Raw genomic sequence first — 27,028 nt, 5'->3', positions numbered from 1 at the left:
CACCAGGGAAAGAAAAAGTGTCGACTTTATTATATTCTTAGATTCCCAAGTCAGCGCCTCTTCCTCATGCCCCCGTCTCTGGTTCTATTTTCAATGTAAAAGAGTATGTCGCCTGCTCGTTCCCTTGAGCGTCTTTTTTCAGAGAACCGCGGGAGAGTAGAAATATTTAAAACATGTCAGAAAGCTCAGGCATCTTTATTCAAGCCGCATCTTATCATCTAAGGGAAACGTCCTTTGCTTAGTTTGACCCTCTAGGGTTCCTATCCTTTTCGCCTCAGCGCGCATGCGCGGAAGCCCGGCGCCCCTTCGTGCTTCTGCCGCTTTGACAATGGCGGCTTGCAGCGTGGGGCTGTTGACCCGTTTGTCCCTGCGCGTTCAGAGAAGCCAAGTCCAGCGCCCTCTTCGCAGGCTTCTCAGTTGCCCAGGAACGGTGGCCGCAGACCTCAGCAGGGAAGAGCAGTCCTCGGGGAGCGCGGAGACAGGTGTGGTGCTGGGGCTGTAGCCGCGATCTGCCTCGGGCCAGGGCAGGAGGAAGAGTCTGGAGTCGCGGGCGGGCGCTTGACCTGTGGAAGCGCCTTTGGCCATCGGAGAGGTGTCCCGACCTCGTCTGACCGCGCTCGGGGAATCTAGAGCCGCCGTCGTGGCTCGTGGTCGTAGCGGGGTTTGTGACATTTCTGCCTTCGGGGACTCCGTGTCCAGCAATGAAGTCGTTCAAGGCTCGTTTGCAGGCCAGGAACGCAATTTGCCAGTGTTTGACAGTTTGGCGAAACATTGTTGCCAGTAATGGTAGTGATTCCACAGTTCCTTTTTCGGTAGCTTCCTAGCTCACAAATGTAACTGATTTTGATGCTCACAAGTTGCTCATGGAGGCCGAGCGAAGCCTTGATGAATGAGTAACTGGGATCCTTGGTCCTCCACTGGAGGCTCTGCCTCTGAAGTTACTGCCTTTTGCTTTATTCTTCTGGCCAATTTGAACAAAATCAGCCTGGTTAACAGATCTGCAGGGGCTGGAACAGGCAGGAGTTTTAAGTTTATGTGTTGGTGTGTTCAGAAGTCCAGCCACCCCTCTTGAAACCTAAGAGATGCGTATACGCTGTTTACAATTCTTAAAGCAATCTAGCAGGAAATGTATAATTGTTTCCATTTTAGAGACGTAGACAGAGGCCCAAGGTGCTGAGTGGTTTGCAGCTGAGTTAATTTATACCTCTAGTCCCGCTGTTCAACAAAATATGTTGATTTTACCATTTCTTGGAGCTGGAATTTTAAGATATGAAATTATTTCTGGGAACAACTCTAAAACATGCTAAACCAGGAAAGTGTTTTTCCCTAAAATAAATGATAGGGTTGCTGTCCTCATCAGACTGTTTGAGAGACTCATTGACAGTGAGTGGGAAATATTGCTTAATATGACAGTTCATTGAAATGCTGATTGGATTGTGTGTAGTAGAAACTGCTTCTGTTAGAATCTCTTTAAGTGACTGAAAATTTGAGTAAGACTTCTGCCAAAGAAGCTATTATAATTTAACATGACTATGGAGAAGGCAATGGCAGCCCACTCCAGTACTCTTGCCTGGAAAATCCCATGGACTGAGGAGCCTGGTGGGCTGCAGTCCATGGGGTCGCCGGGAGTCGGACACGACTGAGCGACTTCACTTTCACTTTTCACTTTCATGCATTGGAGAAGGAAATGGCAACCCACTCCAGTGTTCTTGCCTGGAGAATCCCAGGGACGGGGGAGCCTTGTGGGCTGCCGTTTATGGGGTCGCACAGAGTTGGACACGACTGAAGCGACTTAGCAGCAGCAGCATAGCGGCTTAATTTTAGAGTATTTTCATATGCTCTTTGAGATACAGAACTATGTGAACTCAGTTTGGAAGGAATTATTATTAGTCCATTTTATAGATACAGAAACAAGTTAGTCCAGGTGGCGAGTAAGTGGTTCAAGCTTATTCAGCTATTCAGTAGCAAAGGTAAGAATAAATCCTTCTGATTCCAAAGCTTCATTTAGTAGAACTTTTTTGTTTTCCTTAAGAAATGTGTTTCATTTTGTATCATTAGGGTAATATAACTGGCTAAATATTTAGAGATTCTTGTGAGGCATAACAAGTAACAAAATCCTCATTTGAATTGCTTTTCTGTTTTTAAAGAGAAGAAGGTGATTATTCTATTTAATTTTATAATTAGAAGAAAATTGAGAAATACCCAGTTGAGTTATTCACTCAGTGCGAGAACTCATTGCCAAAGCTTTGCTAGTTACATTTTCTAATAACAAGGAACACACTGTTTCATAAAAAAGTCAGTTCATTTTTGATGAGGCTCGGATGGCTGGAAAATATTTATAATGAGCTAAAGCTACTAATTTCCCATTTCCCTGTTGGTCTTAGTTTTGACATAGCTTTCATGTGAGAAATGGAAAGAACCCTGATTTAAGAACAAGAATTTGTATTGTTCAGGACTCTGGCTGCAGATGACAGAAACTAACTCAAATTAAAGGGAGGATCCACCAACCATGTAACCAAACTCCAGGAGACATGACTGCTTTAAGGTCACCTGGATGGATGTGATGAGAGTGAGTTATTTCCTCTGCTGTTCTTGTGGCGGCCTCCTTCTCTCAGGTTCTTCTTCTACAGGTTGTTAATGGTGAAGCGGGGAGGAATGGCCACTAGTAGCTTGCAACTTTGTCCAGTGGGAGAATAATCTTTTGCCTGAATTTCAAAGATCCTAAGAAAGAGTTTTTGATCATCACCTGATCCCACCCCGCCACCCTCACCTACTGGACCAAGAGGCGCTGTTTCAAATCATTTGAGAGTCCTGGCCCGCCTAGTGGGGCGTGGGCACATGTATGGGAAGATAGCTATTGACAGCCGCCCCCTACAATCTCACAGACAGGGTTGTGTGTTACCAGAACAGGGGACATGTGTCAGGCAACCAAGGAGCAGCTAAGCTCTTTAGGAGGCAACCCAGCTTGTTAGATATTTGATTTGTTTTTTCATACTTACCTACCTCAAGATACCTTGAGATCCTTACCTTATCTCAAAAGGTTATTATGAGATTCAGAAGCGAGTGTTTTTGTGAAAACTGGAAAGTGCTGCCCCAGTGGAAGGGCAGCTGTCGCGTTCTCGTTGGTTTGTTCCAGGTTGTAAATCCCTACTTTCTTTGCAGTACTTCCCTACCAGAGTTTTAGACCTTTGATTACTTCTTTCCAGATGCTCTCTGGTTAATCAGCATCCTTCAGATCCCTAATGTCTGGAGCAGAGCGTGTACTCTACGTGTGGCCTGACCAGTGAATAGTGAAAAAGTGACGGTACCCCTTGAACTTGGATTTTATATCTATATCTGTCTTCTCCCCATTCTCACCCCAGAAGTTAATACATTCCCTTGGCTTATATTGAACTTTCACCAAATCACACTTTTGTTCTTCTTTTATACATCTACTGCTAGCCGATCCCTCCCCTCCTCCCACCCCACCCACGTTATGTGCTTCTGTGTTTATGTTGTTTTTGATTCTAAATGAAGGACAATATTCTGTGTGTTTTTGCTTACCAGATTGTTATCACGACCACTGCAAATTTGAATCTGTCTTAAAATTTAGCACTTACTACTTTTTCCTTCCAACTTTGTGTTCTTTGTACATTTGACAAGCTTTTTTACAAGGTAATGAACATACATTACCTGAAATTCCTGACCCCTCTTTCATGCCTTTGTTCTGTCTGCATCATCCGTACCTTCTGTTGTTCAAGGCCAGAGCTGTTAGTCCTGTAGACCCTGCCTTCCCCCCTTACCTCCTGTCTTTTCAAGCATGTTTCTCCATCATTCATCAAACTTTTTGATCTCCTTCTCAAATTCAGTTTCTGTTCCTCCTCAGTAGTCCAACTGCAGGCAAATACTTGCTTAGAAGTGCAAAGACATTGTATACTGATGACATTGCAGTGTTGCTCGTGATAGTGATAAAGGTAAACCATCTAAATATTTATCATAGAGGATTAATTAAATTACCATAATACCCAAGAATACTTATGCAATTATTTTTAAAATGAGGTAAATATATATATCTACTGATGTGAAAAGATATGACAGTGTATTAAATATTTAAAAATGTATTACAGAACAGAATGTACAGTACATTTTCAGTAATTTCAGTTGTGTGAAAAATGTTTATCTCTGGAGAGGTACAGATGTATATGTTTATATATGCCTTGAAAATGTCTGGAAAAGTATCACACTTAATAGTTGGGTGTTAGAACTGGAGGAGGATTTATACATTTATTCTATGAAATTTTGCAGTTTGATTTTACTTTTACAATTAGCAGTTGAACATCAGTGTAGACTCAGTAAATATCAGCAACAAGAAGATTGAGGTGGTAATTACAACTGGAAAAGTGGATGAGAAAAACTTGGACCATTAAAAAAAGAAGGAAATGGGGACCAGGTGGAAAGGCTGTCAGTAGACTGAGGTCATCCCTGTCCTAAGGATGGAAGATAGGTCCTCTTCTGTGTTGTTAAAGTAAATACAACACTGTGACTGACATTCTTCCAGAGATGTTGAAGTGAGGTATTGCAGAGTGAAGGCGATTCTGCCAAGAAGAGTCAGAAGTCTCCACAGACCTGAGCCAAATTTGCAGGATGAATGGGAGTTTGTGAGACAGAAAATGAGAAGGTGGGCATTGCAGCCAGAAAGCGAGGCTGTGAAAGTTCCTCGTGTGATGGTGTCGTGTGAAGAGCACTGTAGGTGTGCAGTGTGGAGGAGGAGGCGGTGGCAGAAGTCGACGTGGGCGAGAAGGGGCCAAGGTGCTGGGAGCTTCAAACTCAGGCCATGGGGCTGAGACCAGACTGGGAGCACAGCAAGGAGTCAAAGAAGAAGGCGTTCTTAAAAAGATTATTTTATAAAGGGCACTTTGGCACCTTTGTTTCATTGCACTCAGGCTTGAAAGTATTTCTTTTAGACTTTGAAATGTTACAGCTTATATAGACTTCTTATGTGTGTATTTATAAAAGTGGTTTTACTTTGAAAATTTTGTGGAAACCTCCCTTTTTAGCGCTATTCATTGACTATAGTCAATCAAAACAGTGGACAGTTTAATGGTAAACACAAGGGAATGGTAATAGAAAGATTGAGAGGAGCACAACTTCACTTTGATAAAGGAGGAGAAGAAATAAGATGAGGTTAGGATAAAGTTGACTGTAGCCAAGTGTACAGTCTTTATATCCTTATCAAGAGATGCTTTAAATTTTACGTGTATGTTGGTAATGTCTTTGTCTCATTCATAGGCTCTGAAGACAGGACTCCAAAAAAGAGATTCTCTGAGGTGCAAAACGAGAGACGAGAGCAGGCCCAGCGGACTGTGTTGATCCACTGCCCAAACAAAATCAATGAGAAAAAGTTTCTCAAGTTCTTATCCCAGCACGGACCTATTAACCGCCACTTCTTCTATGAAAGTTTTGTAAGTATTTGAGAAACAGTCTGACTTAACAGTCATATATTTTTTTTTTAGTTATTTTTTGCTCTCTTGCCTCTGCAACATGGTAAAGTTATATTTTCTGTTAATATCCTACAGCTTTCTTTATCTAAATTTCTTTAATGAGGTTTTTTTAATATGAGAAGTCCTTATAGGAGTATTAATTATAACCGAATCATAATTTGACTACTTTAAATCATTCCCTTATCTTAGGCATTGGAGCCAGTGGGAGGTCCTTTTTTACCTTTTAATTTTCTGTGGCAGCATTATTTTCAGCTTCACTTAACTCATACCATTTTATAGTGTTCCTTTTATTAATCTGCTTATAATGGTTTAAAACCATTGCTTGTGTGCATACCATTGTAGATTTTAATAATGAACGTTTTTCATGTTGTGATAATTGCTTGGAAATATGAACTAAAACACTATTAGTTTAAAAATATTAATAGTATTTAGGAATATGTTCTATTCTTATGTTTTTGATCTAGGGTCTTTACGCTGTTGTAGAATTTTGTCAGAAGGAAAGTGTAACTTCGTTGCAGAATATAACCCGGACTCCAAGCCTGGGCCCAGAGGCTGCAATTCCATTCAAGTCACGTTATTTAAATTTAAAATTGAGAAATTCATTAAACCAGACTTCTGAACTGTCAAGCCTTCAATGTAGTAACCAGTCTCCTCCTTCAAGCAAGAAGCTTTATCAGTTACTTTGTTGTGCAGAAAGTGTAAGTTTTTAGGTATACTTCCCCAACTTGATATATGTGTGTTTGACTTGTTTTGTACATTTTAAGTTTTTATTATCAAATATTATTAAATATTCAAATTACAGAGATACTGACCGAGTGAAAAGTAAAATCAGTCCTTCCCCATTCCTTACTGATGCACCATTTGTGATCATAAGAAGTAATCATATTCTTCCAAAGTTTTGGGCCTTTGGATTATTCTAGTTTTCTCTCTCTTGTCAACATGACATATAATTGTATATGACATTCTTTTTGTAAACTAAAAGATCTTATTTCTGGTTTTATCTCTTTTTTTTCTGCTCTAATAATGTTTGTAGTTGTTGGTCAGTCTCTCAGTTGTGTCTGACTCTTTGCGACCCCAGGGACTGCAGCACGCCAGGTTTCCCTGTCCTTTACCATCTCCCGGAGTTTGCTCAAAGTCATGTTCATCGAGTTGGTGATACCACCATCTCATCCTCTGTCACCCCCTTCTCCTCTTGCCTTCAGTCTTTCCCAGCATCAGGGTCTTTTCCAATGAGTTGCCTCTTTGCATCAGGTGGCTAAAGTTTTGGTGCTTCAGCTTCAGCCTCAGTCCTTCTGATGAACGTTCAGGACTGATTTCCTTTAGGATTGACTGGTTTGATCTCCTTACTGTCCAAGGGACTCTCAAGAGTCTTCTCCAACACCACAGTTCGAAAGCATCAATTCTTTGGCCCTTAGCCTTCTTTATGGTCCAACTCTTATATCTGTACATGACTACTGGAAAAACTGGAGCTGTAACTATACGGACCTTTGTTGGCCAAAAAATGTCTCTGCTTTTTAATATGCTGTCTAGGTTGGTCATAGCCTTTTTTCCAAGAAGAAAGTGTCTTTTAATTTCATGGCTGCAGTCACCATCTGCAGTGATTTTGGAGCCCAAGAAAATAAAGTCTGTCACTGTTTCCATTGTTTCCCCTTTTATTTGCCATGAAGCTATAGGACCGGATGCCATGATGTTTATATTAGTTTTGGTTTTTCTTACAGACTTGTCAAAGATTTAGCTAGTTCTTTTCAAAAATCTCTTTATGGTTTTATTTATCAAAATATATTATTTGGGGTATTGATTTTTCTAGTTTTTAAAACTTCTAACCTTTTATATTTCCTCTACTTTGTGGGCCTTTAAGGCTGTGGTTTTTATTTTAAATATGAATATTTAAGCTCCAGTATACACCTTCATCGGAGAAGGCAATGGCATCCCACTCCAGTACTCTTGCCTGGAAAATCCATGGACCGAGGAGCCTGGTGGGCTGCAGTCCATGGGGTCTCTAAGAGTCGGACACGACTGAGCGACTTCACTTTCACTTTTCTCTTTCATGGATTGGAGAAGGAAATGGCAACCCACTCCAGTGTTCTTGCCTGGAGAATCCCAGGGATGGCAGAGCCTGGTGGGCTGCCGTCTGTGGGGTCGCACAGAGTTGGACACGACTGAAGCGACTTAGCAGCAGCAGCAGGCACCTTCATGGTATGATCATTTTAACACCAGTCTCCTAGGGAACATACAGGACTGTTGTTCTAAGGAACTGGGGGATCGTGGGCCTTCATTCCTGAAACTTTACTGCTTTCTAGTGTTTCTTGCCTTTAACATTGGCTCTCCTCTCCCCTGCAACTCCCTTTAAATGTCCAGCTTTGTGGTGGTTTCTACCTCCTCTACTAGAGCATTTTACTGTTTTCATTTTCCTTAAACAATACTTTATACTCAGTGCCTAAGAAAAGTCGTAGTTTTAATTCTAGCCAATTTTTATTTTGCTGGTATCCTTCCTCATTCCTCAGTACTTTTTAAAGGGCATTTGTAATAAGGCTCAATGTAAAAAGATTGTGTATTTTTAAAGTCAGTCTCCTAAGCCATCAAATATCTGAAATAAAATGACCATTATGCAACATGACCTGAACATTTTCTGTGTTTTGTTGTTTTGTTTTGGCCAGCTAGGTAGATGATCAGCTGAACACTCTCTTGAGGGAATTCCAGCTCACAGAGGAGAACGCCAGGCTCCGATATCTCACCTGCTCTCTCATTGAAGATGTAGCGGCTGCGTACTTTCCGGACTGTGCAGTCAGACCCTTTGGCTCCTCGGTGAATAGTTTTGGGAAACTAGGATGTGATTTGGACATGTTTTTGGATCTAGATGAAATTGGAAATTTTACTGCTCAAAAGGTAACTGCATTTCTTTAAATCACAAAGTTAAAATTATTAGAAGAAATAAAGGAAATCTTTGGACTTAATAAAATTATAACTTGATTGCTAAGCTTAAGAGGCAGTGTGGTTACAGAGTAAAGTCTATTTGATACTGCTTCTTTGGAATTGTAAAATCTTTGCATTGGTCTAATATGTGGTCATTTTTTGTGAATATCTTAAACATGTAATAAAATGTTCCTTTTGGGGGTTGAGAAATTTTTTGGATAGACCAAGGTTACTTACTGTGTTTTTCAGATTATGTGGATATTAACTAATTGTTTTATCTGCATAACCTAGTTACTGAAATACTTTTTACATATCATGTTATTTGCTTCTATTCATTTCTCAGAATCTTTTGATTTTTATTGTATTCAAAGACTATGTTAGCTACATTTAAGTGTATGATTATCATACCTTTTTATTGGGTTGTTCATTTATCATTGTTATGTCCATCATCTCTGTAAATGCCTTTTCTTTGAATTCTTTTTGTTTATTAAGATGGCCGCTTGTCATCTGTCTCAGAAACCTTCTTCTGTATCACTATTTTCAGCTTTCACATTTTTGTTCAGTTGCTAAGTCATGTCTGACTCTTTGAGACCCAATGGACTGCAGTATGCCAGGCTTCCCTGTCCTTCACTCTCTCCTGGAGCTTGCTGACACGCATGTCCACTGAGTCAGTGATGCCATCCAACCATCTCATCCTCTGTTGCCCCTTCTCCTGCTCTCAATCTTTCCCAGCATTAGGGTCTTTTCCAATGAGAAGCTATGGTTTTTCCAGTAGTCATGTATGGATGTGAGAGTTGGACTATAAAGAAAGCTGAGCATCAAAGAACTGATGCTTTTGAACTGTGGTATTGGAGAAGACTCTTGAGAGTCCCTTGGACTGCAAGGAGATCCAACCAGTCCATCCTAAAGGAAATCAGTCCTGAATATTCATTGGAAGGACTGATGCTGAAGCTGAAGCTCCAGTACTTAAGCCACCTTATGCGAAGAACTGACTCATCTGAAAAGACCCTGATGCTGGGAAAGATTGAATGAGGGAGGAGAAGGGGACTACAGAGGATGAGATGGTTGGATGGCATCACTGACTCAATGAACATGAGTTTGAGTAAACTCTGGGAGTTGGTGATGGACAGGGAGGCCTGGCGTGCTGCAGTCCATGGGGTCACAAAGATTCAGACACAACTGAGCAACTGAACTGAACTGAAGCTCTTCGCATCAGATGGCCACAGTATTGGAGCTTCAACTTCAGCATCAGTCCTTCTCATGAATTTTCAGAGTTGATTTCCTTTAGGATTGACTGATTTGATGATCTTGGTGTCTGGGGGACTCGCAAGAGTCTTCTCCAACACCACAGTTCAGAAGCATCAGTTCTTTGGTGCTGTCTTCTTTATGGTCCAACTTTCACATCCATACATGACTACTGGAAAAACCATAGCTTTGACTGGATGGACCTTTGTCGGCAAAGTGGTGTCTCTGCTTTTAATATGCTGTCTAGGTTTGTCATAGCTTTCCTTCCAAGGAGCAAGCATGTTTTAATTTCATGGCTGCAGTCATAGTCTGCAGTGATTTTGGAGCCTGAGAAAAGAAAATCCATCACTGTTTCTACTTTTTTCCCATCTATTTGCCATCAAGTGATGGGACAGGATGCCGTGATCTTAGTTTTCTGTATGTTGAGTTTTAAGTTAGCTTTTTCAGTCTTTCATCCTCATCAAGAGACTCTGAGACTGTTGATATTTCTCTCAGCAGCATAACATATGTTGTTATATTTTGGGTATAAATAGCAAATCACTGAATTTTATGCTTTTAGTCCAATCTTTGAGTCTTTTTATTTATTATTACTGGTAAAATTTGATTTTATTTCTACTGTTTAATTTTTTATTTCCTATTTTCTGTGCTTTTCCTTTGCTTTTCCTTCCTTTCTTCCTCCTGTTGAATTCTTTCTTTATTCTGCCCTTTGATCCCTTACTTTCTTTCCATTTACAGTTTAGGGATTTTATATCCCATTTATAGTTTATTAACATGCATGTCTGACAGAGTAAAGTTAAATAGTGTGTCTGGTATCATCCCAAACAATATAAGAGGGGCTTTAATTTAATTACAACTTTGATTTGGAAAAACTTCTGCATTTTTGTACAATCTTAGGTTTCTATGACTTTTCTTTCTTATGTATTTCAAACTAATAATCTCTGTGTGACTGTCTAGTTGAAACTTCAAACTTAACATTTTGAAAACAAAAGTTTGTCTTCATCTCCTTGTTAATATTCTTAAGTTTTTATGAAAGTTCTTATTTATGTGTCACATGTTAATTAGCGGCATTTTAGCTTTCCTGATATTTGCTGTCACCTAAGCAAAGAAATCTAAGGTAATCTTTTAGGCCTGCCTCTTCATTTACATCCTTGAAGCTGCGGTCACAGGGTCCCTTAAAACTTCTCAGTTAAGTGATTATAACAACATCTTGCTTTCCACGTATTCCTCGCCTCATGCCTTGGTATTCTAGCCCTCAGGTTCCACTGAAGTTACCTTAAAACACAGATTGGATCATCCACAAACTTAGAACTGTTCTTTTTAACAGAGAATTGAAATGATCTGTTTCATAATTCATTTTAGTGATAATTTCTCATTCTGTATCTTCACACACCAGTTTTTCAGTCATATTACTTAATTACATAATTGTAAGGCACTTTTATGATGTGGATAACGAAACAATTGTTATGTCTCTTCAGTGAGGAGTGCTGTTTCCTTCCATTCCTGACTGCCATTCCTAAGCAGCTTGCAAGTCCTGGTTCTGATTCCACCTTCTTAAAACCATACTTGATTTTTTTTTTGCTCCAGTCAAAATTAATCACTCCTTTTTTGCAGTGTCTTGCTCATCTTTCTGTCTCCAGATTCCTCCTGGGTTACATTTAGTTAGTGGTTGATCTGTGTCTCTCACTGTATCATAAACGTGGGCAGAACAGGGATGGCGTCTGTTCATTTTCTCATCCCACACAGTGCCTATCTGCTCAGTGTGTAATTACAGAGTCAGAACTGGCCAAGGAATATAAAACACATCACAGTGAAATGGATCAGTCTTACTAAGACTAACATGCTTTTAATACTTGAAGTTGTATTAAATTCCTGGCGGGGACACTTAAGTTATATTAGGTTATTTTTATATTAAATAATTAACATGGCTAACAATATGTTGTGATGGTGAAAGCTTGGGCTCAGGAGCCACACTGCAGATTAATCATTCTTCTACTTACAGCTGTGTGACAATGGGTAAGTTATTTACCTTCTCTGTGCCTTGATTTTCCTAGCTGTAAAACTGGATTGGTGCTATAGAACCAACTTATAGAATGTTTGAGAGGATTGGTAGACAGTAAGAAACAGGTTTTTTTCTGTTGGAAGTAGAGGAAGGAGTTAGAAACTTAGTTGGATGTTAGATTTCTGAACTAGAGAGCTATTTAGAAAAAACGTATTTTAAAAGACAGTGCTCCAGTCTCACTAAACAATTTGACGTAATTTTGTATGTAGGTTTAACTTAAGCAATGTTGTTATATACTTATATTCTGAAATATGTGCTTATTTAAGATTATAATGGCTTTGCTAATAGAAACTTTTTAGAAATATAATGAAAAACAAGAGCATTTTTTAATTTTAATTTTTAAATAAAAATAAATTAACAACAACAAAAAGCAGGACTACTTTTAAATTTGTCCTCCATAAAGCAGCTTCTTTGATTGCTGTATGCCGTCATGAACCTCTGCTTCCTCTTGGTGCTCTGTGTGTCTCGGTACCCCACCTTGGTTTGTAATTCTCGGGACTTGTTTTATTCTTCAGCCTGAGTTGAGGACAGTTAGGAAGAGATTATAACTAAATCTATAAATATGTCTTAGCTTCAATCTACTGTATCCTTTTAAAAAATGGCTGCAGAATATTCTATTGAATGAATGCACCATAATTTATTTCATAACCAGTCCTTTTTCGTTAGTTAGGGAGCAGTATCTTTTTTCCTGCTTTATTGCCAACTATAGTAGGTAATATTCTTCTGTTGTGCGTAACAGAAACCAACCCAGAGCAGCTTAAACAAATAGAAGTAGAGGAAGCATCCTAGAACTCAGGAGTCAGGAGTCAGGAGTGTGGGTGAGTCCTGGGAAACGACTAGAACTAAAGTATAAACTATCAACAATCCACAAAGGGTCTGTTTCTCTCCATGTTTTGCTTTGTTTAATATCTTCCTCCCCTTCACTCTGCTTTCCCCACCCCCACTTTGATTTTCTTTACTTTTTCATCCTGGTGGTGTAGCATTTGCCTGCCCCAAAGTTTCTGAGTTCCATTTCAGCCACCTGGTAGCCTCTGACCCTCAGTTGCAGTTCCTGGTGGAAACACTGGGTGGTGAGGGGAGCCTCCATGGTGCTCACGTCAGCAACCCTGTCTGGTCCACATGCATTGTCAGGGCCTTCATCCTTTCAGGAGGAATGAGTTCTTGAAGAGGGGTGGGTTGAGGGCAGAGGGCTTTAAGTTAGATAGAGCTTTTAGAAGGTATTCTACCGCACAAATAGTGCTGCAGTGAGTGAACAGCTTTGTAAATCTGCTCATTTGTATTAGCATTCCTTTGGGGTGATTTCCTAGGATTTTAGTAACTAATCAAAATCGTACATATTCAGAGTTTTGCTATTTCAATATTGAAGTTGTCCCAAAAGTATGTGTCAGTTTACACTCCTCTTGTCAGGATGGATGTGTTTCTCCTCACCCACCAAAGCTGGTCCTGTCAGCCTTTTTGTTTTTGCCAGACTGATAATCAAAAAAACCTCATTGCTGTTACAATTTCCTCTTAGTTTCTGGAAAACAAGAACATCTTTTACTATGTTTCTTGCTCAGTTTTATTTCTTCTGTTAATTTCTTATTCAGATGTTTTTGGCCATTTGTAGAATTCGGCTCTGTGCAAACCCTTCATAAATTAGGGACATTATCCCTTTATATGACATGTATTATTATCTTCATTTGTCTTCTGTCTAGTAATAAATATGCTTGGCCTTAAGATGATTTTCATTTTTATTCATTCATATTCTTTTGTGTGTTCTGGAATTTTGTGTCATGCTTAGAGAATCCTTTATGATTGTATAAACATTCTCCTATTGTATTCTGGTATTTTATTGTTTAAAACCTTTTTTATTGAAGTCTTTGCTCTGTGTTGAATTTACTTTGGTTTTGGACTAGTCTAGTTTCTTTTTTTGATGGCCACTTGACTCATTCTTTCAATAGCATTTCTGCATTAATTTGCAGAGTTCATTTTATTAACTATTAAATGCCTATAGTTACATCTAGTTATATTGTCTGTTTCCTTCTGTTGATCTGCTCTTCTCATGCATGTATTTCCTGTTATAACTAGTGTGGGTTTGCAGATCTTACGAAAATGGAAAGGCTGACTTGAAAAGGGCATGTATATATATATTCACAGAGTCTGTGGTTCTATGTGTAGTATTACTAAGTCAATTATAAAAAACCAATGATCTTTCAAGTTAGTATTTTATACTTTAGAGAATCAAAAGACAACTGAAGATTTTTTAAATGTTTTTATTGAAGTATAAGTTGATTTACAGTGTTGTGTTCATTTCTGGTGTACAGCAAAATGATTCCATTATCATATATTGTGTCTATCTTTTGCATATTCTTTTCCATTATGGTTTATCACAGGATATTTAATATAGTTATCTGTGCTACACAGTAGGACCTTGTTGTTCATTTTATATATAGCAGTTTGTATCTGCTAATTCTAAACTCCTAATTTATCCCTTCCCTATCCCCATACCCTTTGGTAACCATAAGTTTGTTTTCTATGTCTATGAGTCTGTTTCTGTTTTATAAATAAGTTTATTTGTATCATATTTTAAATTCCACATATAAGTGGTATCATATATTTGTCTTTCTCCTTCTGACTTCATGGTAATCTTTGGTCCATTTATGTTGTGTAAATAACATTATTTCATTCTTTTTTTGGCTGAGTAGTATTCCAGTGTGTGTGTGTGTATGTGTGAGTGTATATCACATCATCTTTATCTATTCATCTGTCAGTGGACATTTAGGCTGCTGCTATGTCTCGTCTGTTGTAAATAGTGCTGCCGTGAGCATTGGGGTGCATGTATCTTTTCAGATTTTTCTCCAGATAAATGCTCAAGAGATGGAGTTTTGGACCATATGGTAGCTCTATTTTTGTTTTTTAAAGGAACCTCCAATCTGTTTTCCATAGTGGCTTCACCAATTTGCATTTCCACGAAGAGTGTAGAAGGGTTCCCTTTTCTCTTCACCCTCTCCAGCATTTATTATTTGTAGACTTTTTAATGATGGCTGTTCTGACTGGTGTGATATTTAATTGTTTTTAAATTTATTTTTAATTGAAAGATAATTGCTTTACAATATTGTGTTTGTTTCTGCTGTACATCAGCATGAATCAGCCATAGATATACATATGTCCCCTCCCTTTTGAACCTCCCTCCAACCTAATTTTAGCTTTGATTTATGTTTCTCTAGTAATTAGCGATGTTGAGCATCTTTTCATATGACTGTTGGCCATCTGTGTGTCTTCTTTGGAGAAATGTCTATTTAGGTCTTACACACATTTTTCTATTGGGTCTTTTTTTTTTTCCTTTGGTTTTTGTTTTTGTCATTGAGTTGTATGAGCCATTTGTATATATTGGCCCTTGTCCAGTTGAACTGTTTGCAAATGTTTTCTCCTAGTCTGTCGATTGTCTTTTCATTTTGACAATTGAGGATTTTTGGTCTGGTTCTGGCTGTGATTGCATGGAGAATTTTTTGTGTCTGTATGGTTATTAATTTTTTGTTTTGTGTGTGTGTGTTTTGACCAGAAATGACTTAGAGCATCCTTTTAGAAAAGTTTCAGAAGTTCCTTTTTATAAAAAGCTCCTCTTTGCTAATGTTTTTATTATTCAGACCTCAGGAAATTTTCTGATGGAATTTCAAGTGAAAAACGTTCCTTCGGAAAGAGTTGCAACTCAGAAGATCCTGTCTGTGATAGGAGAGTGCCTAGACCAGTTTGGCCCAGGCTGCGTGGGAGTCCAGAGGATCCTGAACGCCCGCTGCCCGCTTATCAGGTTCTCACACCAGGCCTCCGGGTTTCAGTGTGATCTGACTACTAACAACAGGTATGGTCTCTTACTTACCATCTTAAATGAACATTACAAAGGATTAGCATAGTTTTTCTTGTGCAGAAACAGTGATTTTTGACTCTTGGATATGCTTTACTAGTAATTTTTTTAAAACGTGAAAACTTGAAAAGTAGGAAGTACTTTCTCTTATACTATATATATCTATTGGGGTTTTTTTTTTTTGGTGTTCTTAATAAAATGTTAAGATACGGTGTTAAAATGTTAACATACCTAACAAACATCTTCTGAGAACTGTGTTTCATTGTTCCTTCTTATGTAGCCTGATAACAACTCAAAAGTTCTGAGTATCTAGCCTTCTAGTTTACTTAGAAAGTAAAGTGGCATCTTGAGTTTGCCCTGGGAATTGCCTCCAGATATAGTCAACTTTGTGTCAAACAAATGGTGGACTGAGCAGCCTAAGAAGACTGCATAGTTTTCTTCAGCATGTTTTCATTTTATTATCAACCTGTTTGCTTAAAAAAAAGGGGGATAATGAGAATGACAAGTTCTTTTATGCTCTGATAACTTTTCTTTGGTTCTCAGTAGGGAAAACTTCTCAATTGAGTCGTTTGTTTCTTTACACTCTAGCGTACTCATTGCATGCATTTTGTCTCCCTATACTATCTGTTAGTTAAATAATCATAACTAAAAATAGATTCATAAAATCCAATCTAAAGCAGTTTTGAATAAACTCAAGTGTTCACTAACGAGTCAGTGCTAAATACTTCTGAATTTCTCTCAAGTGGCTCATGGACTAAAAATAAATAAAAATACATACTATACTTTCTCTCATTACTATATTTTCTTTATAGTATGTAAGTCGAATAAAATGACTTTTATCTTTGTAATAATGTTATTTTAATTGTCTTGTTGCTATAGTTTTTAAAACTTTAATATGCATCAGACTTTTTATACTTGCATGTTTCTTTATATCAGATACCTTGTACTGTGTGCTACTTCTTTTTCAGCTTAATTTAGCTTCATTTACATAGCTAACGCATTTAATCACCATGAATTTCCACCCATGATGTGCCACCCATGATGGTACTTAGTAGACAGTTTGGAGTTGATACTGTGAAATAACATGTGCCCTCTCTTGGGTCTTTGAGAAATTACAAGACATGTCTTGATCATTAGGAACTTAATTTTAAAATATTCCTTATAATTCTTTGCATTATAACATATGACTAGAAGACTTAGAAAATAGGCTCTGAAGACTGATTTCTTAATACATATTTAATCTTCCTGAGTTGTGGTTTTTATAAATAGTACACTTAAGTAATTTTGGCTAAATTTTAAAAGACTTATACTCTCTTGATAAAATAATATTTCCCTTGTCTGTTGAAGGACTAGATAATCTCCCTTTCCCATTCTGAAGTGTCCTGATTTGGATGATAAAGTATAAGGTTAGGTCACCTATAATCAATCCATAACAAGATCAAATTGTTTTTGAAATTCAGTTATCAGGAAATCTTTGTCATGTTTTTCTTCCTGTGGCGAGTGCAAATCCTACATATGACTTCATTTCCCTTACAGCTTCGTCTGATAGGAAGATCAGAAATAATCATGCAGCACAGTTTTAATTAATCTGCAGAACCATTGGATTGGAATGCCTATAACCCAAATAGATTCTGATTCTGACTTTGTTCATTCTGTCTATATCTTCTCTGCATGTATCTTCAGTGCCCCTTAAAACACTAGAAAAGCTGTGGGTGCAACAAATAAACACAGGAATTAATGATGACTTAAAACAGAAAAGGACTAGTTAATCTACATTGCAACTAAAGTATGAAGCTCCTACTTACAGACCTGCTTGTGTCTTTACTGATAATTAATAAAGAGCACTTAGGTATTATTTCACTTACTACATCATGTTTATGGACTTTGATTTAAATTTTTTAAGTATGATAACTGCATTGTGGTTGTCAGCATTTAGAAGAATGTTTTAATGGTAATGAAAGGTTACCATTCATATTAAATGTTATATTGCAAATACATAATGCATTTGATGATCTGCTCTTGTTGTTCTGAATATGTTTAGATAGAGTAAGATAGTTAAGATATGTGCCCAGGTTTGTGTTTTGTTCTACTCTGGGATCATAATTTGGGGGGTTGAAAATTTCTGTTATTTTTCTCTTTCAAAGGATTGCCTTGAAAAGTTCTGAACTGCTTTACATGTATGGTGCCCTGGACTCGCGGGTTAGAGCCTTGGTGTTCAGTGTCCGATGCTGGGCTCGAGCACATTCGTTAACGAGTAGTATTCCTGGTGCTTGGATTACAAATTTCTCTCTCACCATGATGGTCATCTTTTTTCTCCAGAGGAGGTCACCTCCTATTCTTCCAACACTAGACTACCTAAAAACCCTTGCAGGTGAGACTCAAAGCATCTGTTTTCTCTCTAACTGTTTGAATGGATAGCAATACCATGTGTTATCAAAGCCGTGTGTGTTTGTTTGTTTATTGTTCAGTTGCTCAGTCAGGTAACTTTGCAACCCCATGGACTGCAGCATGCCAGGCCTCCCCATCCTTCACTATGTATTGGAGTTTGCTCAGACTCATGTCCATTGCTTTGATGATGCCATCCAACCATCTCATCCTGTCTCCCTCTTCTCCTCCTGCCTTCAGTCTTTCCCAGCATCGGGGTCTTTTCCAATGAGTCGGCTCTTTGCATCAGGTGGCCAAAGTATTGGAGCTTCAGCATCAGTCCTTCCAATGAATAGTCAGGGTTGACTTCCATTAGGATTAATCTCCTTGCTGTCCAAGGGACTCTCAAGCATCACGGTTTGAAAGCATCAGTTCTTGGGCACTCAGTTTGTTTAAGGGTCATGTATTTTCAAAGTGTTGTGACTCTTATTAATAAAATCTAAAAACTTAATTTTCTTAATGTCCACCAGGGGTCATGAGAGCTGATGATTTGTGAAGCGGAGGCCTTTAAAATTTTTCAAGAGCTCTGTCTTACTGTGTCAGTTGGCAACATTGTTTACCATCTCCTGAGCCAGTTGGAGCCTCTCCTGGCTTGACCAAGTTTGGAATGACCTTGGAGAAAAATATATCCCAGATGCAGCTTCTGATTGGAACCCAGCTTACAAATGGCTTTCCAAGTTTGAAGCTATTTCCAGATTTCTCTTAGAAATGCCAAAAACCATTTCATGGTGTTTCAAGGTCCTAGATTTTTTTTTTTTTGGTTGAAAGTTTATAGGCAATCTTAGGTAAATGGTTTTAGAATTAGTATACTATTTAATTTGTGTTTTAAATAAATTGAAATTTTGATAGTCTGCTGGGGGCGATACTAAAGTATTACAGTCTTAAATTATGAAAGGAAAATAATTCAGGGATTTACTCAGAAAATGTATATGCACTCCATCGTCTGCCCCTCCTATATATTCCTGCCAGATAATTCTTTTAAAGAACATTCCTAAAGTGGCCCTCTTTAAAGGGATTGTAAAACGATTTTATTCCCTAGAAAATAAACCTCAGGCAGTTGGCTTAGCTTTGTATTATATAGGATCTTCACCTGTAGCCATTTTTCTAGCCTCTTTTCCCACTCTTTCTCTTCATGTGTTCCCACATTTCAGCCAATAACATGTTCATAACATTTCCTGTTAGCTCCTTTTTATATGATATTTGTTTTTCATCCTGGAACATGCCTTTTCTTCTCTATAAATTCTTTTAAGTTCACTTCCATGCCACCTTTCTTATTATTCAAATTAGAAGTAATCTCTTCTTTCTGTTGGTACCGCTTGAAAATAAGCTTTAAAAATCTTCGTGTGGTGGGTTATGGAAAGTAGGAAGTTTAGAGGGAGGTAGAGCGGTGGGCCTGTATCTCACCTTTGAGGTCCATGCCTGTGTTCATCTCCTCATTCAGTGTCATTCATTCACTCTGGATCTGTTGGCTACAAACCCTGTGTCAGGTGTGGGTTTGGGTGCAGTGGTCTACATAGAGACGATAGACGACCTTCTCAGGCAACGCTTAAATCTAGTAAAGAGAGAAGAGGCACACAAACAGAAAACCTGGGTAGATCTCACCTATTAGCTGCCTGGAAAGAGCACTTCCTGTTCAGTCCTGCTGTGTGCACTGATGCTTAAGACTACTTTCCTAGAAACTGTTTGGGGAGGTATCATGGATTTTGGAGTTCAGAAGCGAAGAAAGAATAGAAACTGAAAAAAGGAGGCTGCTTTGAAGCAGATTTGTGTTAGCGGCACATCATCACACCTTGATGGTTCTCTCCCACCCCTGCTGCTGTCCGGCCCTCTGCATCCCTGCCTGGGGACATTTGCACCGCTTCTCCCTTCCCACTGCTCTGGTCTTAACTAACAGTGATTTTCAGAAATTCACATCTAATTGTAGTATTCACTCTCTTGAAATCCTTTCAGTGATTTTCCTATTATCTTTTTAAATTTCCACTAATTGTTTTAGAAAAAGAATATAATTTGTGAACAAATTTAAAATGACATGTTGAGTTTTTATTCCAAATCTATTTTAAGCCAAATACAAATTTAATCACATTCTACAGCATCAAAACATTCCTTTGATGGGAATTCTTTTATTTTCTACTTAAAAATACTAAGTTGGTTGTTTAACATTTTTCATGCTCATTCTTAAACATGGTCAGAGAAATCAGGCCATTTCAGTTGCTTTTTTCCACATAGCAAATTATAGGTATGAATTGCTAATAAATGTAAAAATGAACTTGATATAATTGTTGCTACTTTTTGATCATTGATTTTTAAACTTCTAGTGAAATCTTGAACTTGCTATGAAATACTTTTTCATAGGTAAATGTGTGTATGAAGGATGTGGTAAAGATAATTTTGAGAAGAATGTATCTGAATTTTTTTTTCCTATTCATTTATGTATTCTTTAGAATCCATGCTTTTTATACTTTCTGATTTTAACCAGGGGTCCTAGACCAATGTATCTTCAACAGTATATGGCTAAGAATAAAAACAATATTAAACTGTGAAATCATCACCATCGTGGGAACCCCGTGGTTCATCAGCTGAGGGGCTTGAGTCCTGTTACAGTCATTTTCTTCTGAACTGTGCCTCTCGTTTGATATTCAGATAGAGCCTATCAGTTTGTATTGTTTCAAAAAGAAGAAAGTAAGAGTAAGCTTGCTTGATTGCCTGCTAGTTTATTAGTAGAAGGCAGTGTCAGTTTGTGGAACACCTGTCAGCACTTCTACGACTCTGTCAACCACTGTTTGAAATCTGGAAGTTGAAGTCCAGATCTTCTAGCTTTGCGTTTAGGGTCCCTCATGATCTTTGTCTTCCTCCTCTTCTTGTACCTTCTCTCCTTTCTGCAGCTCAGGAGCTGCAGTTCTCCACGCTCCTCACTGATCCTAGAGCCTCTGCACTTCTGCACATCTTGTGTCTTCACCTGCAGTGGCTTCTTCTCCTGCCTTCTCTTTTTACCTGGAGAAGCTCATCCTGATCAAGCCAGGGAAGAGAAAAGACAAACCCAGTCCAGAATCTGACTTGTTAGGTCTCTCCTGGCTTCCTCTCTCCTCCCTTCCTTCTCGGAGGTGGTGCCCTGTTGCCTTGCAAGCACCTGGAACACACCTGTATTGTGACAACTATTAGATTGTTGTTCTTTGATCTGGCTGCCTTGACCAAGCGTTTCTAGGTCAGGCTGTCTCTGCATTTTCCACTCCTGGCTTAGAGGAGTTCAGTAAATAGATTCAGATGATTGGATGAACATTTTAAAGTTGAAGGCTGTTTGTACTGAGCACGATGGCAGCTTTCATATTTTGGTTATTCTTGAAGTTTTGTTTCTTCATGTTCTCTTACAGTCTCTACTGCTTTCCCCATGTGTCTCTTTTATTTTCTTGCGTTTTCTGTCTTGTTTTGGCTTTGGTCCCTTTGTAATATTTACTTCTGTGCTTAATGCTTTTAATCCAGCATCTTCCTCTTACAATCAGTCATTTGATTGGAGTTCTTTTGTTTAGGACGCCTGTTTTTCTTTCCTATGATGAATTAAAGGTTTCAAGAAGAAATGACTGGGTGGCACTTTCAGCAAGTTTGATACAGAGACCCCAACATAGAAGAGAGCTTTAGTTGCTCATTCTCCGTGACCCAGTGACAATTCTTTGAGTTCCAGGCACTTGGGTGAAATTTTTTTTGCATCATCTAAGTTTCCTATGTTAGAACATGCTCTTTCAGTCTTTTTTTCTGGAAGAGAAGGCCTGGCTTCTAACATGCTGAAACTTTGGCGTTTATTACACCATTTGTTGTGTTTACAACAGTTTTCCCACCCTCAAACGTGTCTTGCATCTCCCAGTATAGAGATTCTTTCTTGTACTGTCTCCAGGGTAAACCCGACATTTTCTGTCAGGAAGAGACCTGGGGGTCTCACTGCTCTAAGCATCAGGCATCCAGGCTGGGCCCTTCTGGTCAGATCTGGCACTTCAGCTGCTAAGCTTTTGGGGGCTCTGCCTGAATGTCTGGTTTCTTCTTGGCTTTCTTTACTGCTGGTTTAGGACCCAGTGTTCTCAGATCTCTTTCAGTCATTGCTGCTTGTCCATCAGTTCTTCAACGTAAAATTTTTGGTTGCTCTTGTCTTTCCTATTCTCCATCTTTAAGATTTTATGTCATTTTACTCTCATTTCAGTAGTGCTTTGGGGTAAAGGTAGATGCTGAGTTTATATCACCATCTTTACCCCAGAGCATGTGCTCTGAAACAGCATGTAGGTGCCACCCAGAGGGGCTGAGTGTCACTGGCATGCATCGCCTGGTAGGAGGGGTAATAGGACTTGACCTTGTCTGTAGATTGCCAGTGTTTCATACAATACTTCTAAGAAGTAAGTAATTTCCATAGAAATGAACAGAGAGACATAGGGTGTCATAGGAGCTTCCCAGGTGGCTCAGCAATAAGGAATCCACCTGCCAGTACAGGAGACATCCCTGATTTGGGGAGATCCCCTAGAGTAGGAAAGGGCAACCCTCTCCAGTATTCTTGCCTGAGAAATCCCATGGACAGAGGAGCGTGGTGGGCTACAGTCCATGGGATCGCAAAGGGTTGGACATGACTGAGCGACTGGACATGCACACATACAACAGACTGTCATGTTTGAATAGGCTGAGAATGATTTCTCTACGGCAACATGGTTCAGTAGAGCTTCCTGTCATCACATTGTCCACTTGTTACCTGTGGCTGTCAGGCACTTGAAATATGGTTAGTGTGACTAAGGAACTGAATTTTTAATTTTAATGGCTATCATTTGTATATTAGTTCAATAGCAGAAAAACAGGAGCGAGAGTAAAAAGGGAGAAGACTTAACAGCTGAGTTGTTTCCTGGGTTTGAATGCTTTAGGGGTTTTGAGAAAACAAAACTGGCCCTGTCTTAAATCAGGGGGTCGTTTTTTTCCTTCAAGTTTTACTGCTTTCTGTTAAAAACTTTTTCTGGTGAAGACGAACAGTTATAGACACAGTCTGTTTTTCATCACTGTACATTCCTAGAAATATTCAGTACTTTAATATAGATATACTTTAATGTGGATTTACTTTTCTATTGTAAATATATACCTGGAAAAAAGAAAAATAAGACACAGCAGCTAAAAGAGCATCAGTATATATGACTGGCCTGCTGATAATTTGAAATAATAAGGCATGTGCCCAGGTCCCAGGAAAAATAAATCTAAATGGACCTGTATATAAATTCTTCAGTTGTATAACAGTGCACATAAAATTCCTGTTAAAAAATGAGTAACAGTTTTAGAATTTAGAATCAGTGTTAGAATCTGGAATGATTTTTGAGTACTTAAGTCAGTAACCAGGGTTTTAACCAAAAAAAAAACCAAAACCACACCAAAAAAAGGGAGGCGGTAGTTTGAAGAAACCTTGTTTTATGAATTTCTCTCTGGCTATTACAGATAATCATTCAAAGTCAAATATCAGCTAACATTCAGATTCTTGGTTATGTGCCTGCTGTATGCTGGACACTGTTGCTGTGGACTGGCCAGTGGGAAGAGGGAAGGTCATCACTGCCTTGGACTGGACAGTGTTCTCTCTAGTCCCAGACTGGGGTCAGGGAGGAGATTGCATAAATGCAGCCATGGTGTGGTCAGGTGCTTGCTGATGGAGCACAGGACAAAAGGCTGGGCGCCCCCTTACAGCTAGGAAAAGAGAAAGCCCTTTTAGTGGCAGTTGATTAGTCTTCTAAGAGTGGGAGTTTGTTTGCCTGCATTTGTACAGTGGAAGGTGAATTAGAATGGATGAAGGATTTCATGGTGGCTGTATATTTATCCATAACTAGGGAAACGATTACCTCTAAAGATGTAAATACTGTTAGGAAAGGTGAATTGTGTGAGTCCACTGTGCTGTTAAATGAGTCTTACTGAATCCCTGTCACTGCAGAGGCCTGCCTCTTAGAAATTACCAGAAGTTTTTCAGAACTCTTAGAACATTCAGTTTGTATGTGTCTTGGGTGAGTTGTTGAAAGTAAATGCACAAAAGGGTAATAAGACTGAAAATGGAGATCTAAGTTAAATATAATTGATCAAAGATAGTACCAGGATTTAAGTTAGTGAAAGATGGGAACGGTCTACATTTTCATTTATTACTAGAAAACTGATGATCTCAGAGGATAGATTACGAATCATTGAGCGTTGATGGGCAGTCTGTTCACCAAAGTTCATGTAAGGTTAATTGTACTGTAGTATAATTGTTCTCAAATCCTTTTTAATGGAGTTTTAATCCTACTATTTATACTATATATAAAAAACCCTGACCAATAATAGGGCATGTTAATTATAGCTTTGCTTTGTGTGATTATAAATTTCTGAAGTAGGGAATATCTTTGAAATAGAATGTGAAATATTTTCCATTTCTGTGTATTTAAGATGCAGAAGATAAGTGTATAATAGAAGGCCACAACTGTACATTTGTTGGTGACTTGAATAGAATTAAACCTTCAAGAAACACAGAAACACTAGGTAGGTGTTTTCCTTTTCTTTGTTCGTTTTTGGACTGAAATAGACTTTCTTATTATCTTTCTTGTTTTATTTTCTTACAGAATTACTACTGAAAGAATTTTTTGAGTATTTTGGAAATTTTGCATTCAATAAAAATTCCATAAATATTCGACAGGTAAGTACTATTTCATATTTGATTATTAGGTATATCGTCTTCTACTGTGCTAATATTTAATGAGTGTAGTTTTCAAAGCATTCTAACAAATGTCATTGTATGTCAACTCTTGATGATAGAGAGTGATAAAAAATTGACACGTATTGGAGCTCCATGACTTGGGCCCAGATTCATCTAGTAGACCAGTTCTTTTCAGCATCTCTCTTTGTCAGTTTGCCATGATATCTTTGTCATCACCTACTACTAAGACTGTATGAAATATATTCTAAAAAGTTTTTTAGAAAGCATAATTTTATATACACTTCTATAAACCAGCTTGAGTTTCTGTGGAAGAAATGGAATACCTAGTCTCAAAGATAGATTTTAGTAATTCCTTCAATTTGAGCCCTTAGGGTTTAATTTACCTGGGCAAGTGAATTTATGATTTTGGTTCATCTGAGTAGGCGGAATGACAGACATTTTCCGTAAAAGAAGAGCCATCAGAGCAAACTCCAAGCAGAATCTGTTTACAAGTGGGGGATACGTGAGATGGCCTCCGGGTTTATTCTGTTTAGTGTGGGGATATTTGGTTACAGCCCGTGTAAGATTGGCTTCATAAAACACATACTCAGATATTCTTTTTTGCTGTTTTTTCAACTCTCCTTTTTTCATCCTTCCCTGACTCTTATCCTGTTCATGGAGACTTTGTTTAAAAAAGGAAAAAAAGAGAGAAAAAGTGTGGGATAGAGAGGGTAAGAGACACAGAGCTCTGGAATGTAGTCTAGAAGAAAAAGGTCATAGAACACAGGAAATGCTTTCCCCTCTATATGCCCTCACTACTCAGGGCTCAGAGAGAATGGTAGGACAGCACCCCCGCTGGACAGTGGCTTGAGAGGCATTAGGGAATTAACAGGGTCTGCCCGCAATGGAGACGCCTAACTTGGTTTTATAGTATTTATGTAAGTGATATCATTTGAAAGGGGAAAAGACTATATAGATTAGTGGATCACTGATGTTCATGAGTCACCTCTAGCTTTTCCTTTTAATTCTATGAGATATCTCACCTGGCAGAGCCTTATTTAAGTTGAATCTTTAGGAATGTATATAGGAAGCTTTTAATGTTTTAAAATACGTAATGGATAATCCTTTGTTCCTTCTCTACCTTTCTCATTTCATACTTGTGAAACATTAATTATTATATTTAAGGCTTCTAATTTTGTGTGTTTCTATTTTGTGTGTAATAGATATGTTTTTAGGAAGTCCCCAAAATAACTATCTTATGCCATTTTTCTTTTCCATATTTTTTTTTCCTTCCCAGTTCTGTTAGATAAACGTTATTTTATTTTAAAAATACTTTTATTGGTTGACTTAGTCCAGATACCTCTCATTGGAGCAGTGACATCATCATCCATAGCTCATAAACCTAATTTATTTTTCTCTAAAGAGCACTCATAAAACCAGTGGAAAAAGCCAGTCAGAAGTACACACACATATATACACTGACACATAACATGCATACATACCGAGCTCCCTTGGGGAAGAGATTCTTTACTCTGTAAAGTTAGTGCTGGTGTTTTATGTGTTTTTGACATTTTATTAAACCAAACAGTTTCTGTATCTGAGCCCTTAATATATTCATACATCTTTTTCTTCCCGGTAATGATCTACAGGGAAGGGAACAGAACAAACCAGAATCTTCTCCGCTGCACATTCAGAATCCTTTTGAAACTTCTCTCAACATTAGCAAAAATGTAAGTCAAAGCCAACTGCAAAAATTTGTGGATCTGGCCAGAGAAAGTGCCTGGATTTTACATCAGGAAGGTAAAGACCGCCCTTCGCCATCAAGTAATCAGCCTTGGGGGTTGGCAGCCCTGCTGCTACCTTCTGTAGCAAATAATATGTCTCTTTCCAAGAAGAAAAAGAAGCCTGCAAGTGAAAGAATTAAAAACTTGTTGGATTCCATAAAAAGTAGCGGTGCAGAAAATTCCACAGCCACTAATGGGAGAAGAGCAATTAGCACTCAGGCATGATGGCTGCTCATTTGCTTTCAGAACTGGTTTTATCCTGTAAGCTGGTCGCTGACTGCCTGGAAGAACTGTGTGAAGCCCTGGCAGGTCATACTTCCATCCAGTGTCTCTCTTCTCATGATCTTCCTGTCGGGCCCTTTAAACTGGTCTGAGACTCTGCAATATGTTCAGTCTCAAAGCAGTGGCACCATATGAAAACGCTAGCCATAGGAACAGGTGAAAGAAGATTAGAATGTACTTCAGATAAAATATACGAAGCAGGTGGGAAAAATCAGTCCTAGAATCAAACCATTGTTGATATCCGCATCAGTCTCTGGGTATAAATCATTTAAAGGGACTTCTAGGTATGTATATACATAGGCAATGAATACAATAAAGTTGAGAAATTTGATAAAA

At 38.4% G+C, this 27,028-nt stretch overlaps 1 protein-coding gene across 2 annotated transcripts; it reads left to right on the top strand.

Moving 5' to 3' along the window:
- Window positions 1-236: 236 nt before the first annotated feature.
- On the top strand, window positions 237-27,028 carry MTPAP (mitochondrial poly(A) polymerase). Of its 2 annotated transcripts, XM_055544007.1 has the most exons (9): window positions 237-482; window positions 5,269-5,441; window positions 5,945-6,178; window positions 8,142-8,366; window positions 15,324-15,535; window positions 17,683-17,909; window positions 24,380-24,472; window positions 24,553-24,626; window positions 26,276-27,028. In XM_055544007.1, exons 1-9 carry the CDS (start codon window positions 284-286, stop codon window positions 26,633-26,635), a joined length of 1,797 nt encoding a protein of 598 aa, XP_055399982.1. In that variant the 5' UTR covers window positions 237-283; the 3' UTR covers window positions 26,636-27,028. The 2 variants fall into 2 exon arrangements, with proteins under 2 accessions (XP_055399982.1, XP_055399983.1); XM_055544008.1 differs by lacking the exon at window positions 5,945-6,178.

The sequence above is a fragment of the Bubalus kerabau genome, chromosome 13 (genome assembly GCF_029407905.1).
Source record: "Bubalus kerabau isolate K-KA32 ecotype Philippines breed swamp buffalo chromosome 13, PCC_UOA_SB_1v2, whole genome shotgun sequence".
NCBI lineage: Eukaryota > Metazoa > Chordata > Mammalia > Artiodactyla > Bovidae > Bubalus > Bubalus kerabau.
Note: the sequence above shows the minus strand (reverse complement) of the source record. Positions and strands in the feature narration are given on the sequence as shown.